The sequence below is a fragment of the Alosa pseudoharengus genome, unplaced genomic scaffold (assembly GCF_046254945.1).
Source record: "Alosa pseudoharengus isolate Yale_2024_CS ecotype anadromous, Long Island Sound unplaced genomic scaffold, YU_APseudo_1.1 YU_APseudo_1.1_scf_8, whole genome shotgun sequence".
Lineage (NCBI taxonomy): Eukaryota > Metazoa > Chordata > Actinopteri > Clupeiformes > Clupeidae > Alosa > Alosa pseudoharengus.
The window spans coordinates 15,255,688-15,271,181 of record NW_027468870.1 but is presented as its reverse complement, the minus strand read 5'-3'; the positions used below and the strand labels follow the sequence as shown (position 1 = coordinate 15,271,181).

General features: G+C 40.2%; 1 protein-coding gene across 1 annotated transcript in view; it reads right to left on the bottom strand.

The window, feature by feature from the left end:
• rxfp2a (relaxin family peptide receptor 2a) overlaps positions 1 to 14,514 on the bottom strand; it is a 48,622-nt gene extending 34,108 nt beyond the window's left edge. Inside the window, exons 1-9 of the mRNA XM_076274459.1 lie at positions 14,212 to 14,514; positions 9,862 to 10,008; positions 8,972 to 9,052; positions 8,319 to 8,424; positions 7,834 to 7,905; positions 4,781 to 4,852; positions 3,959 to 4,030; positions 2,852 to 2,923; positions 1,065 to 1,139 (exon numbers count right to left, since the gene is read on the bottom strand). Coding sequence (XP_076130574.1) covers positions 1,065 to 1,139; positions 2,852 to 2,923; positions 3,959 to 4,030; positions 4,781 to 4,852; positions 7,834 to 7,905; positions 8,319 to 8,424; positions 8,972 to 9,052; positions 9,862 to 10,008; positions 14,212 to 14,296 — 782 coding nt within the window. The 5' untranslated portion in view covers positions 14,297 to 14,514. The remainder of the gene's footprint in view (positions 1 to 1,064; positions 1,140 to 2,851; positions 2,924 to 3,958; positions 4,031 to 4,780; positions 4,853 to 7,833; positions 7,906 to 8,318; positions 8,425 to 8,971; positions 9,053 to 9,861; positions 10,009 to 14,211) is intronic.
• Between the last annotated feature and the right edge of the window lie 980 nt (positions 14,515 to 15,494).

Below are 15,494 nucleotides of genomic sequence, written 5' to 3'. Positions count from 1 at the left end.
AACAATTTATTTATTTACATTGGAGGGACATATTGAGCATAGTTAAATACTGGGGGTGGGGACATGTCCCCCTCAAAGTATATTACGATTACGACCGTGCTGAACATAAAGAGAGACACTTAGGCCACTCTCCCTGCATTTAGTTAAGATGAATAAATAAGACAAGCCAAAAACAACTACACCATGACGCCCCATCCTTCCAGTATAATAAAATACAAACATTAAAATGACTTTAAAACATGTCTCTGGCAGCAAGCTTAATAAAGCAAATTCAGCTGTAAATATCAGTGCTCAGAAACGAGTGGCTATCCACTGGAAAGCTTTCTCTCTATATAAATACTGTCCATAAATCCAGACCTGCTCCTAAGCTTTATGCATCACCTCAGGCATGCTGCGTTTGACGGCCATTTGATGAAGATGTAGCGATAACTTTAACTTAACACTATTAGTGCTTTAATTGAGATTGTGAAATTAGATTAGGCTGCACGAAAACAGGGCACCACAACATAAATCTATTACTATGCTAAAGCATGATCTCTGTGCCCCAGGGACTCACAAAGCGTGGGAAGTGCACTTACAAACCACATCCTGAGAGAGAGAGAGAGAGAGAGAGAGAGAGAGAGAGAGAGAGAGAGAGAGAGAGAGAGAGAGAGAGAGAGAGAGAAGGGGGATGAGAGACAGAGAAACAGAGAGATACAAAGAGACGGGGGGGGCAGGTAGATGACGCCTTGACCCCCTGTAGACTGATCACAGTCATATGTAATGGAATAAGTGGTTCAGACTGGTTTCCATCAACAGATGATGATGCCCTAATAATGTCCTAGTTCTACCCAAAGACCGCAATACCAGGGGTTGGGGTAAAGCGGTAAATCGCGAAATCTCTGTAATTTCTTGCTTTTCAACCGTGGTAAGTCCATGCCATCCCAGTCCACAGAAAAAAAATACAATACATTTAAAAGGGGACAGCACATCAGGAGTGATCACTAAGCTTCAAGTAACTCAAGCAGAAATGTCAAAGTGCAGAGCAGGCGGTCTAATACATGCTGGAGAGGAATGTCACTCACAGCCAGCTGAGGAACGGCATGAGGCGGCACAGGCTGGAGTCAGGCAATCGCGTGAGGGATGTGTTCACCAGGGACCTGGAGGAAAACACAAACACCAGCAGCTCACAGGCATGCTTTCATGTGAAGCACTCTAAAATGGTGAAGTAAAGTATGTCAGATTACAGACACTGTATGGCCTATGAGATTGCCATTTAAATCAGTTCCGTAACCCAAGTCTGTGATTTTCAAATGGGGTTTAGTTATAAGGAGAGGGAGAGTAGAACTCTCACACTATTCTGGGTTGGACTTTGTTCAAAGTGTTGTGGCAAGCAGGTTTGCATTAATATATTGTGAATGTGTGAATGAGAGGACAATTTGGAATGCATTATTAGGTGAGTGAAGAGAGGAGCATCATATGAAGTGATGTCATGAAGTATCTTGGCTGTCCCTTAGATGGGCTTTTTAGATCCTTTGAAGCTATAGCAGGGCATTGCTTGTTGGGTAGTGGTTTGAAAGGCACTATACCTCCCTCAAAGCTGTGCACATTATATTGGGTCATTCCATGTGAAAACAGCCAATATCGGGGTATCATGTACATGGTACCTCTCAGATTTTGCTGAAAAGCGGTGAAAATATGCCAAACGAGGGAATCTGAATTTTCAGGTCAATATCTCAAACGTTTTGCCCGTGGCGTCCATTTGAATTTCGGGTGCCACGGCCCAAATTCCCATTGTAATTTCACATTTAATCTTTTGCCATTTTTGGAAGCCCATAACGTCTGTTCTAATAGTGGTAGAAGGCTGGAAACTGGTGTGGTAGTTCACTGTAGACTGTACTACACAATTCTGGAGAATCAACATTCCTTACTGTTTGGGTAAGAGGTGGGTCACCAAAGTCCAACAAAAAAATTGTTGACGGCATGTGTGATTTTTCACTTTTTGGGTGGCCCTAGCACCACAATTAATGATCAGATTTATTCTAAACAGGATTATTTGTTATATGTGGGAACTTAACATAAGGCATATTTTCACCGCTTTTCAGCAAAATGTGAAAGGTGTCGTGTACATGGGTGGCTGAGTTGGCGTGGAATGACCCTATGACGTTGTGAGGTTGCTTGCTAACTTAAAACTAACGTCCTTTTGGTCGTGAACTACAGTTTACACTCATTATCATAGAAAAATATGCCTTTAGACTGTAGTTCTCCTTTAAGAAAAAACACAAATGGAGCTCACAGGAGAGGAGCACAGAGGGAGTTGGAATAAAACATTTTTTTTAAAAACGTGTAAAAGGGAATGCATGAAAACACGAATGGTTGAGGGATGAGAGTCCCCCTCCACGTCTATTCTGCAGAAATAAATCTCGTCAGGTGAGGAATGCCTTCAGCCATGGAGGAAGAGGAGAATGACCAAATGTGCTCTCTGGAGCATCAGTGTTTTTTTATGAAGTGAGACCCCACGAGGAATTCAATTTGTTTGAGGCTTCTTCTGAATATTTTGTCTTAGTCAGATCCAAAGCCGGCCTGTGCACACAATGGTTCACACTGTTTGATTCATATTGGTGAAAAACCCTGCAATAAAGTACTAATCTGCTAGTTCTGTTTACAGTGCATTCAGGCTATGCCATTGTCAATAGTAGGAATGTGAGCATGTAGTTCTGCAACAGTACACTTACCCTCTATGGTTTTACCATCCTTTTGGCTTGAACATACTTGGATTTAGCCTCAGGTTAGGAGGACAATGGTCCTTATTAATGGTTCTTTAATTGGTAAAACATTAAAGCATATTTTATGAATGTCTGCTGATACTCACAAGAACATCAAAGACTTCAAACCAATGAACATGTCCTCAGATATGCTTTGTAGAGGGTTGTGATCCAAAATTCTAAAAAAGAATGACATAAATTGATGTGAAAGTTTTTTAGCCTTTGAAAATAACACTTTTAATTATTTACTTAAGAGGAGAGTCCAATATGTATTCCACATCTCAAAAAATATATGGCTTATCATACCAACTTCAGATATTTTATATTAATACTAATTTCTCTCTATCTCCTATGTGTCTTCCTGAAATATATGTCTTGGTAGCCAACTTTATCCCTCTTGTATGCACTGTCACAATTAATTGCATTGGATTCATAGGGATGGACAATGTATCTTGGTCTTAAAGTGTCATGGTGTTTTTAGTAAAGAAGATAAACCTGATGTTCAGTGGAAACGACATGAGTCAGGATATGTTAGCAGGGACCATTTAAAAGGAGGCTAGAGAACACCCTCAGTATATTTATGTTTATAACTCTTTCACAATAATGGAAAATGTATTTTTTGCCCCTTATCCTGTCACAGAGAGCCATAATAGTTTATTGTCAGATAATCATTTTTATCTCATTATTGTACTTTTTGATCTTTCTTCAATGGAATTTGAATATCTCATGTTAACTACAAGGACCATGTTTATCTCAATAAAACTGAAAATATGATCAAGTTCAAAACTCAAAATATGCCTTCCCAGCTCACACCCCAACAAATCAACTTGTTCTAGGAATACCAACAAAGCTTCCTTCTGGCAGACACTCACAATAGCATAACAAATTGCTCATTCATTTCTTATTGAAAACACATTGCATACAAGCATCTACCTTCAAGAAATCTCTGATCCTCTTGGACATTCAAACACAATCTCAAACACTTAGCTCATGCACTCATAGCACATTCCACTGATCTGGGAACAGGGTCTTTGAAGGGGAAATGCAATCCCAAAAGTGCAGACCCCCTGAATGACACAGAGCCCTTATCTGAGTCTTATCTGATTATACTTACTCACTAGCAGCCCTCGAGCAGTAGCAGGAGCAGGAGAAAAGACCGCACCTGTGAGGTGTGTCAGGAGAAACCTGATTGGAATACAGGATGATATACTCACAGCCATCTCAGCCGATGAAGGTCACGGAACACGCCGGCACTCAGGGAGGTGATGTAGTTCTGACTGAGCAGTCTGCAGAAGAACATCATTCAGTTCAGTTTAGTTCAGAGCTACTGGCAGCTGATTTACATCTACAGGTCGCATATTTCCATTTCTATGTGACAATGTATCAGACGGGCATTCAGCCTGAGGCAGCATTATTCAAAGATATCTCCATCTGTGTAGTGCCCTCACCACTGACTAATTAATTTGAGATGACTCACAGAGGATTGTTTAAACAGGGGACAATGCAAGGACAATATAGTGGAAAACGGAGAAAGGACAAAACCACACCTAACCATGTTCAAAATAGAAGCCTTAGGTGACTAACGCCATGACCAAATTTTCCCATATCTTCTTTGATTTAAAACACATTCCTCCTGTGGACACAAAAAAACTACGAAGACTTTGAAAGACTACCGTCACGGAATGACACAGAACAGGCCTACTGTGGATCAGTATCATAAAATCTTAAGTTTTAAGGAGACTATTTGTCAGGCAAAATTTTATTTTTGGTAAAAGCAAACCAATAACTGAGAACTGTGCTTAAAGCTTTGATTATGTCCTGCACCGTGACCATTGAAATGATCCCAGCATGATATATGCCAGATAAAAATCCCATATCATTGCAACCAATCTAAAATGAATTTGATGCGCATAATGTGAAACTGCAGCAACTAAGCAACAATAGTACCAATTATAGCGCAAAAAAAAAAGATACTGGGAACAGATTATTTTCATTTCTCCCTATATGTAAAGCACAATGATTGAAAAGTGACTCACAGTTTTCTGAGTTTGTGCAGTCCACTGAAGGCTCGGCCAGAAACATTCTCTATCCTGTTGTTCTGAAGAAACCTTTTAAGGGGGGGCAACAGCAATTTTACAAAATTGTACATAAAAATATGACTTATAAGCACACATGATCTTTTCCAATTGCCAAATGAAAATGTATGTGTCCAGTGAATCCTCATGTACAAAGTGAATCTGCTTTCTTTCTATGGGTCCTTCTTATAGCGTCCTCGACACACAAGCACACTCTTTCTCTCTCTTTTGGAAAGCCTGTCAAAACAAATGTTTTAATTTGCATGCAATTAACCTGGTTGCTTAATGAACCTTTATTGAAATAGGAGACATGATTAATAAAATCCTACAGCATCGAAAGCAAGACCCTGTTTTTGACACTCCAGAGGGCCAATAATTGTGAGCAATGTGTTTTTGTTAAAAATATTTATTTCTTTATGAGATTTTCCTTTTTCTCAAAATAAATTTGCTTCCCTTCAAGGTTGGATTTTCCTAATTGTTTTCATTGTGAGATTACAATAAATCACCAACATATTATTTTTTTTTACAGGTTTTTAGTCAACTTTAGCAGAGGTGCCAATAATTCTGGAGGGTACTGTATTTGGTAATGTTGAATTGGTTCTGATACTTCATGACTGGTAATGATGTTACATTGTTATCAGGTATACGACAATAAACTTGAACCTGAAGTTGAACTTCCACCAATGATTTGTTCAAATCGCAGACGGGAATGCTACATGCTTCCAGAGCAAAAGCAAAACCTCTGATCTAAGCCTTAAGATATGAGCCAGAGGAGGAGCGATACTCCTCTCCTCAGAGCTTGTTCCCGTGTCAGTGCTGATAGGATCAATGACCATTTATTCAGTTTATTTGTCTTGTCTCTTAATTGGCACCAAATGTATATCATCACATCTATGGGCACGTAACACCAGGTAAAGTAGGGATGTCTTTTCTTGAGGCTGGTTTGAGAATAACAATCCTTCCATATTTTCTTTTCCCTCTTAGCAAGCACTAGATAAAATGAATGACCTGATTCTGATCTCAGTGCTTGGACAAAAGAGTTTGCAGGATTTGGCTCTCTGAACCTGGAGACATCGAGCATGTTTTCACTGACTGAGAGAGAAAACAAACCGGCAGGCCTACATTAATCCATGAAGGTGGATTAATGAAGGTGGACTCCAGCGAGAATGTTTTTCCATTTCAACATCTAATATCAGTGGCCAATGCTGCATCAGTGGACAGGCAGCTATAAACTTTTAATGCATCTCCTGATACTCTAAAATTGGTCTTGTTGTGTTTATTTCACTTATTTATTGCCTCTTTGTGTTGTACTGACATGTTTTGTACAGTGGCGTAATTTTTAAAACGTATTTATTTATTTATTGCCTGTCAGTGTGGTACTGACAAACAAAATTCATCCCCATTTGTGGACAATAATAAACATCTATCTATTCCTTTGCTGCTTCTCTCCTAAGTTGCTGGGACAGATATGAGGATGACCTTGATGATAATAAGTCACCAGGATGTGGACGCAAGTGCAGAGTTTATTTACCAAACCCATACCACCACTGAAAAGTTAGGACTGCACAAACACACAGGACGGGGTCAAAAGGGGAGCGGAGCAGAGACATGGCTCCAGTCCAGGGATCAGCAATGCAAAGTCAAAAGTACAGCCAAGAGGTCAGGATCCAACAGAGAAACAATTAGCCAACTGTTCAAACTGTGGCAATAAATACAGAAACAAATGACCTCAAGAACTAGTGTCAAAGAATAAGGAACAAGTCAAGCCAGCCAGATGAGGTGAATATAAAACACATGCCTGATCTGGGAATGTATGCTAAGAATGCTACATTTTAAAATAGTGAAACTATATACTCCTGATATTAATTTCAAAACACTTTGAATACTTCATGAGCATAATGCACTTCAGTGCACTGCACCTCTCTATCCCCGGACTCATGTAGAATTACGATATGAAAAGTTTTGTTGTTATGACTATGCCAAGAGAGAAAATACGGCCATTATGCACAGTCACATGCATGCTTATTTATCCAGCTCACTGCTCAGCTAACAGTTAACTCTGTCTTCATCTCAGTGTGCAGAGATGTCTCATCTGTTATAATCATTTGTTAGCCATGAATAATTTTGAAGCAGTCATGGAATATTCCTTTAATGTTAGTGTAGTTTGTCTCTGAGAATTCTGTCAGAGAATGATGTCCCTTGAGGTGACCATCCCATCATCTGACCAGGGTTTATCAGCCAATAGCCTAAATATTCTCAGATTGTAAACAACCACTACAACTATGATTACTATGGGTTTAAAGACATACAAGATGTGAAGAAACAACCATTTTGACATAAAAGTTCCGCTTTGTCCAGATATCCAGTGAAGTTAACATGCAAACCAACTAGTGCCGGGCCGATCAATGGCTTTCTTCGTACTAAATACAATGCAAATTGATGCATAAGTGCCGTGTGACTACGTTCAAGACAAGTCAAAGCCTACAGAATTCCACAAAGCTCCTTTAAAGCAGCACCACACAATATCGGGGGGAGGGAGGGGAGCTACCAAGGACAGTGCTGGGCTGGGCCTTATGGACACCCTGTGAGCTTCACTTCTCTATGTTTACTACAGGCTGTGACTCATTCGCTCCACTGAGGAGTAACAAACTCATTCAGGCTTCAGGCAGACAGAGCACTTCTAATTCCCACCACCAAATGCCAGGGTTAAGGAGGAGTGAGCAGCGGGCTGGTAGTCGGCCAAAGCCATACTGATGTTTGTCAAAGCAACACTGAGGAACCTATGTTTTGAATACAAGTTACCAGAGGTCTGTCTCCAGAGTTTGGAAGAGGAAAAGACATGTCAGTGCCAGATTTGTGTGCTGTACACATATGTATTCCAAAAGATTATACCTAGATGTTAAACTTCCAAAAGAAATCACAACTGCTATTCCTCAAAGCTTGCAGAGGGACATTACTGTAACTGCATATTTAGCTGAATTTATCAAATATTTTAGCAAGGCTATGATACTTACAGTCTCTGAAGCTGGGAGTATTCGGAGAAGATATCATCAGACAGCTCTCTTATGGCGTTGCTCTTCAAAGACCTGTTTTATTACAGGCAAAGACGTCAGATGTTACGTAAAATCAAACGTTTGAAAAAGACACTGTGTGCCTGAACAGTCATGTAGCACCCCCAGCTATTTTTGCATGTTCTTTGCCGCCACACTTTGAAGTTTTCTACTTTCTTTACAAGCCAGGAAGAAATATGTCACATTTTTATCTGGATTGTGGATCCCCTCCCATGCAGACTGCTTGCCAAACTAGTATCTTGCTGAGAGCATTGGCCCATGGGGAGATGCACAAGGACGGGCCATGCCTCCAATTCATTTCCACCAAAGAAATTCATGTTTATTTACTTTTTTCAACTGCAATTGACTTCCACAGCAGTACAATTATCTGCCAGATACACATTTAGAGAACAGCCAAATGCTTATGCTGAGAGGTTTATAGGTCTTACAGCCAAGTGACGTTGGGTGACACCATCGGCACAGCAGGCAGATTAACATCAACACATTCTACTTCTGTTTTGGTGCAGTCACAGCTGTCTGGGTAGTACTGGAGAACTGCAGGTAGGACACACACACAAACACACATACACTTTCACAGTTACAAGCCTAAGTATAGATATAGAAGGGTTCCATACTGGAACGTGGACTGAGTAAAAGATTTGTCAATACATAATTTTCATACATTTTCTAAAACTATAATTAGTTCATTTCTATGGGTTGATAGAAATCACTTCTGAAAGAACTTTAAGACAGTTTCCCACACAGCTGTATGGGGGAAATAGCTGTGTCTCCTGCAAATCAATTGCATAACATATCCATGTCATCTGTATTTAACCATTTACCACATTTGTGCTTGTTGTCATTTTTTTTAATATAGGTTTAAATGTACGTTACAAGGTGTGACTAGCATTTAGATCTCCCCAAAACTGAATATACTGTGCATGCATCTCTGTTCACTTCCTGCGATTTAAGATGGCCGATCACAACTATTTTTAGAACCCTAGTGATGACAGCCCCCGTAGTGAGTGAGAGTTCTTAATCATAGAATAGAGCGTGTGTGTATGAATATGCATGTCACTCACTGTGCACATAACTAACTTACAGCAATCATTATGGTGGAGGTCCTGTGATTCTACTTTGTTAAATGTGCGGTCGAAAATGTCTGCCCACCCGCTGTTGTCACCTAAAAAAGCAGTAAAAACAAGAGAAGGGAAAACAAAGAGAGTAAACAATGAAATAAACTGGAATGATGCAAATTTCTCTTCACACGAAAAACCTCTAAGCTTGACTGACTCTGCCACTTGTAACTTGTAGAGCAAAAGCCAGCAATTACATGGTGAGTGACTGCTGTAGCAGGACTCATTCTTTTAGCCTATAAACAGAATTATGCATCACACCCTTTTCTCTTACCAAACTCTTATGGAAAGGACTACATTTCCATCATTGTTCCAAGAGGAAGAGAAAAATACTTGCATTCACAGAGAAAATAAATTGATGAATTAATAATATTATTCATTTATTTCTCTCCTTTTAAAAAAAGCGAGAAATTGTATTATGTACACAATTTTCTCAAAACATTTGGTGGCATTCCAGGGCTCCTTTGAAAAAGAGATGCAAGATCTCAATAGGACTCACCGGGTTAAATAAAGGAGAAATAAAAAATAAAGCATTTAATTTAAATGTATGCCATTTATGTTTCCAGTTTGGATCAACCATTAAGCACACAGCCTACTCTCACAGCTTGCTCACTTAACATGAACACCAGCTGTCCTGATGGGGTCCGATGTGTTTGGACTTTGCAGCCAAACACTGCCAGTAGTCGCTGACAGACATAAAAACATTCATCTTAAAATCTCTTATATCACTCACTCACTCACTCATTCACTCTCTCATGCACTCATTCATTCACTCATACACACACATGCACAAACAAACAGACAAACAAACAAACAAAAACAAACAAAATACCAACAGCTGTGTGTTCTCTCTCACCGCAGTAATCCTCGTCGGCCCCGTTCAGGCAGTCTTTGTGTCCATTACACTGGAGCACCTGCGGCAGACACACGCTCAGGTTGCCGCAGGGGAACTGCCCCAGGGGGCACACCTGACCGGCCACCCGACTGGCCACTGTAGATTCAGCTGAGATACAGAGAGACGAGACAGAACAGAGAAACAGAGAAACAAAAACAGGAGTCACTGACTTATCTGCTTGTGTGAAGTCAAATCAGATATAAACACTGACTAACATGGGCGTAGTTTAAATTTAGATTTCGTTTTTCAGATTAGCTCTTCTGTGAACATTTTCAAAGCAAGGACTCTGTAATTAGTTGTGTTTAATGTCAATAAGGGGAACATTAACAGTTACAAAGAAAACACAACTCTGAGTATCCAATTAGAGTAAGAGAGATGGTCAGGAATTCAACGCTGTTTACGTGCAAGCTTACTAAAAGTAGTGCGACAAGCATGGCAAACAGCAAGCATTACATCCCCCAATTAAAAGTCACAAGAAAATTACAAGCAATACATTGCCATTCTGTTTACTTTATGATTGATTCCCTATGGCAGAGAACCAGTTTATGGCTCCACTTTGGGCATCTAAAGTTTATTCCATCCATCCATCCATCCATCCCAACGTGATCTGGAACAAGGATCACACAAACAGCTTTGCCCAGGAAAGGCTTAGCAGCCAACCAGGTAAGGAACGGTCTGGTCTCACCTCAGGTACTCAGTGTCCTCTCCACTCACCAGCCAGAGCCACAGAGAACATGAGAAATGTATTAAAACTCAAACAGGGCTGGGTAATACATGCGTGGTAAGACTGAACTCCAGCTCATTAAATGCCACTTCTTAGCAAGTGTTGATGAGATGAGTCTGCAGCATATGCAGCAATGTCACAAAAAAACATGGTCTGCCATCGTCTTCCTTCATGAACAATTTGGTGTACCCACAAGCTTAACTGAATACAAAGACAAAGACAAAAAGACTGGAAGTGGAGCCCAGATATAAAGGAAGAACAGTGAGGCAAATGAGCATCAACACCTTTGGAAAAACGAAAAAAAAAAAAAACATCTACTGATAGGACGCCTTTAATAGAGTGCACATTACAATATAAAAGGACAGATATCTACTTTAAATGAGCATGGTGAGTGGTGAGTTTTTTTAGGGGAACATAATTGTCAGGAAAGTGGAAAAGTGTGACTGCAATGACAAACTACAGCCTTCCTTTTACCAAGTCTTTATCTTACATTCATTTATACCAGTGGTTCTTAAACTTTTTGTCTGGCAACCCCCCCAAAAAACATGGGCCAAGTCTCGCGACGCCTTTCCTTCTAAAACAGAATTATGCATCACACCCTTTTCTCTTACCAAACTCTTATGGAAAGGACTACATTTCCATCATTGTTCCAAGAGGAAGTGAAAAATACTTGCTTTCACAGAGAAAATGAATTGATGAATTAATAATATTATTCATTTATTTCTCTCCTTTTAAAAAAAGCGAGAAATTGTACACAATTTTCTCAAAACATTTGGTGGCATTCCAGGGCTCCTTTGAAAAAGAGATGCAAGATCTCAATAGGACTCACCGGGTTAAATAAAGGAGAAATAAAAAATAAAGCATTTAAATGTATGCCATTTATGTTTCCAGTTTGGATCAACCATTAAGCACACAGCCTACTCTCACAGCTTGCTCACTTAACATGAACACCAGCTGTCCTGATGGGTTCCGATGTGTTTGGACTTTGCAGCCAAACACTGGCAAATGAGCATCAACACCTTTGGAAAAAAAAAAACATCTACTGATAGGGCGACCCCCCCCCAAAAAAAACATGGGCCAAGTCTCGCGACCCCCTTCCTTCTAATGGTAGAATTTGGTTCCGAAATGTTGCTAGATGAGCATTGGAAGTAGAGGCAGAAAATGTCTTCTCTCATAGGTAGGCTATGTCATCACCAAAGGCATTATGTCAATGGCAGCCTTTGATTAAAAACCTTAACCTTATAAAAATGTATATAATCCATTAAACTGGGGGTTGGCAAAAATATTGGAGGGGCCGCGAAATTTCGCGGCCCCTCCAATATTTTTGCCAACCCCCAGTTTAAGAACCACTGATTTATACCATCATTAAATGTTTTAGGTTTGACATGTTTATTCATCTAAGTCATGTTCAGTCTATTTTCTCTCATGCCGCAAATGAACAGTGATGTTCAGTTAATTTGAGGAATATTTGATGTTTGGTTTGTGTTTGGTGTTCTTTCCAAACCAATCATCTCAGGGACTGGTGGGAGCTGATTGTGTCCCTTCAACAACTGGCAGCTGGCACCATGGCTCTAGTGGTTTGAATTAGAAACATGTGACTGAGTTGACACACTGACTGATCTGCCACAAGGCTTTGGGAAACTGCTGAAAAATTGACCTTCACGGGAACACATAACCACTTGAGAGGTGATTAAGTTGTCATAAATATGCCTAAAACAGTGGATCTTTGTCACACTGACTGCAGTGAAAATGGGCTCATGCTTTAAGCATGAATAAGCTGCATCTGAAGATGAGAATGTCATACACATAAATATAATCACTGTCAGTTGCTGTTAATTATGGCAAAACACCACAGTTCAGTGATCCACATGAGACGTTTGCTCGAATATTGCTGGAAGTCTTTGTGTTTTTCTTTCAGTGGCCTTCAAACACATTAACATATTCACAATAGCCTTAGCTGTCATTTTAAACGGTGTAGAACCATGGTGTGTACAGTATCATACAGTGGACAAAAATATCTGTCCAATCCCTCCAAGTACAGCAGAAATGGCAATAGGCCTATAGGGGTTGTGGCTTGCTCACTAGAACATTCTGAGCTTGATGCGGCAAGGAGTGCCTGAGTGGGAAACACCAATGCCCATTTTAAGCTTTATGAGATCTTCCCATGGGACGCTGGCTGCCCTGTCCTTGGCCCCATGGGGGAGGAAGTACTCATCACGCACAAAGCACAAACCTGGAGCCCCCGACCTCTGGGCCTTGATGCAGGACCTCACAACTAGAATGGCAACAAAGCCTTTGCCTTGTGCCTGAGTCACACTGCTACTGTTGTTTTTGTTTAGTTGTAATTCACTTTTTTTTAACAGGTGTCCAACCAATTTGATTTCATGGATTACTGTCATGACACAACTCCAGCACATAAACTTCATCTCACAGATTTTCCAAGAATGTTATGTTAGCTTATTGCTTAATATAAAGGATCATTTGTCTTCACAAACACTGTCAAACTTACCATCATTGACTTTGCAACTTATGTGACACTACTGTGACACACACTTCCAGGCTATGACACCATCTCTTCCATCTCCATCTTTATTATTAGTATGAATAAATGTATTTTTTATTTGATGCTACGGAGCCCATCCGTGCATGATTAGAGGGCTTTAACATTACAGACCACTACCAGACTGGAGCTGATGAGCAGATGAGAAGCGGTAAACAATCTGTCCATCTAAATCAGTCAGTGCACAAGGACGGGAAGAAACAGTCTGATTGACACTTTATATAATATTTATACATATTAATTTCTAATTTCCATGATTATGTTATACCCTACATAATTTTACCGGAGAGGCAATCACCTGGGCCAAGCCTACTCTTTAGCATATTGCCGTTGCTTTTAACATCGCATTTTAACACACAAAACGTGTTTGTCCTCCTCACACGTCCTCTGGCATTTTCCTAGCCACACTAAGATTGAATATCACAACTGGGAGATTCATTCAATATCAGGAAATGGACTAAGGTAACTTGTCAATTCTGACAGTAGCCTACTTGAGTGAAGAGTTCAGTTGACAGTTATGATAGCCTACTTTCAGGTCAGTCAGTCATGTGGTTGGAGCGTTAGCAATAGAAGTGTACCCTACCGTTTTTAAAATGCAATTTTCGCGTCACTTTCTGCATCATTCTCTTACACACCACTAACCATTGCAATTTAAACATTTAAACTAGTGCTTAGTTTAAACGACTGCCATTTCAAGGCTGTTCTCTGGGTTGAATTCCACTCAATCGGTCAAAAGTTCTCCAGCCTGATCTGTATGGGGAAATCGCGAGTGTAAGACAAAGGGCAAAATAATGATTGTCGATTCATGTTGGAGCCGTCAACAACTTAGGCTATTCAAACTCACCACACATGAATTGGTTGAATAGACTACAAATAGTGATTCAAATGGTAGCCTATATGGATTTTTGCTGTAAAGGCAGTGTTGTGTTTTTGGTAAATTAAGGGAGAAATGCCAAACTTACCAAAGAAATCCAATATTAAAAACGTGAAGTCCAAGAAAGGTCAATGAAAAGACCAAACATCTTACCTTTAACTGCTGCCAATAGTAGCTGGGTAAACAGCGTAGAAAAAGCTACATCCAAAAATGTTGAAGGAGGTCTAACGAATCGCATTGTCGTTATGCGCTTTTCTCCAGTACGAGCGCCTGGGGACGCTCCTTTTCGGCTATCACCAAAATCAGGGAACTGAGATCACCAATTCCGGTGGTGCACCAACATTACTATCAACTTAAATAAATGGACAATTCGAGAGTGAACGCAGTTATTTCCCTCGCTCTGGTCTGACTGTTCCGACCGTCTACCTGCTCCACTGGAGGTGAACACAACCAAAGCACGGTTCATAATCAACTGCAGTTTCCGCAAGGAGCGCTTCTCCTCTCCACTGACAAAATAGTTGTGAATTTCGTCACGGAGCGGCACTCCCCATTCGTGCCGTTTTGACGCAGGTAAGCTGTTTCAAATGGCATTTGCTTCTTAGGGGGGGGGAAACATTTCAGTACTACAATGTAAATGTTAAAATGTGCCCCTGTACATGTAGTGGAGTAGCTTCATCCCACTTTGTCTTTTCTCACTTTGGAGTTACTGAGGTTAGCTTATTTCACAGCACTCTTAGGTGAATTGTCGTCCATCCAGTTGATAAAGATTTGCCGTTAGGCTATCCCACATTCTCCTCTAAGACAGAGATATTATTTCAAGAAAGCAGCATACCTTTCCCTATTGCATATGCACAGCAAAACAATCTCCATGTATGAGGTGCAACATCATTGTTAGTTTATTGTTAGTTCCAGCATGCACTCTCATTTACATGGAGACCATAGAGGTATTCATCATTTCATCTACACCAGCTGCACTGTATGAAATTCCCTTTAGACAGAGATGTGCCAGGTGCAAAAAAAAATCACAGAAGTAACAGACAAATTATCATCAATTCGTATTTCAGGTGGTTCATGTGTGTTTCTCCAAAAAGTCCGTTCACTCCATTTTTCCTCACCTTTATCTTTTCACACAGAACACACATTTATTCCATCTCTTTCTCTCACTCTCTCTCACTCTCACACACACAAAACTCACTTTTCACTCTTACATACATACACACAACCACATTGCAATCAACCACACAATAATAACCATAAAATAAATAAAATAAACAGATATGACCCCTGCTGTCTCTAAGGTCAAACCAATTACTGTAAGCAGGCTCTGGTGGTCAGGCTCTGGCAGGTATTCTCTACTTCAGGCTCATACCAAATGAAAGAGTAAGCGAAATATGTGAAACTCATGTTAATGTATTTTTACATTGAGTAAAGCAACT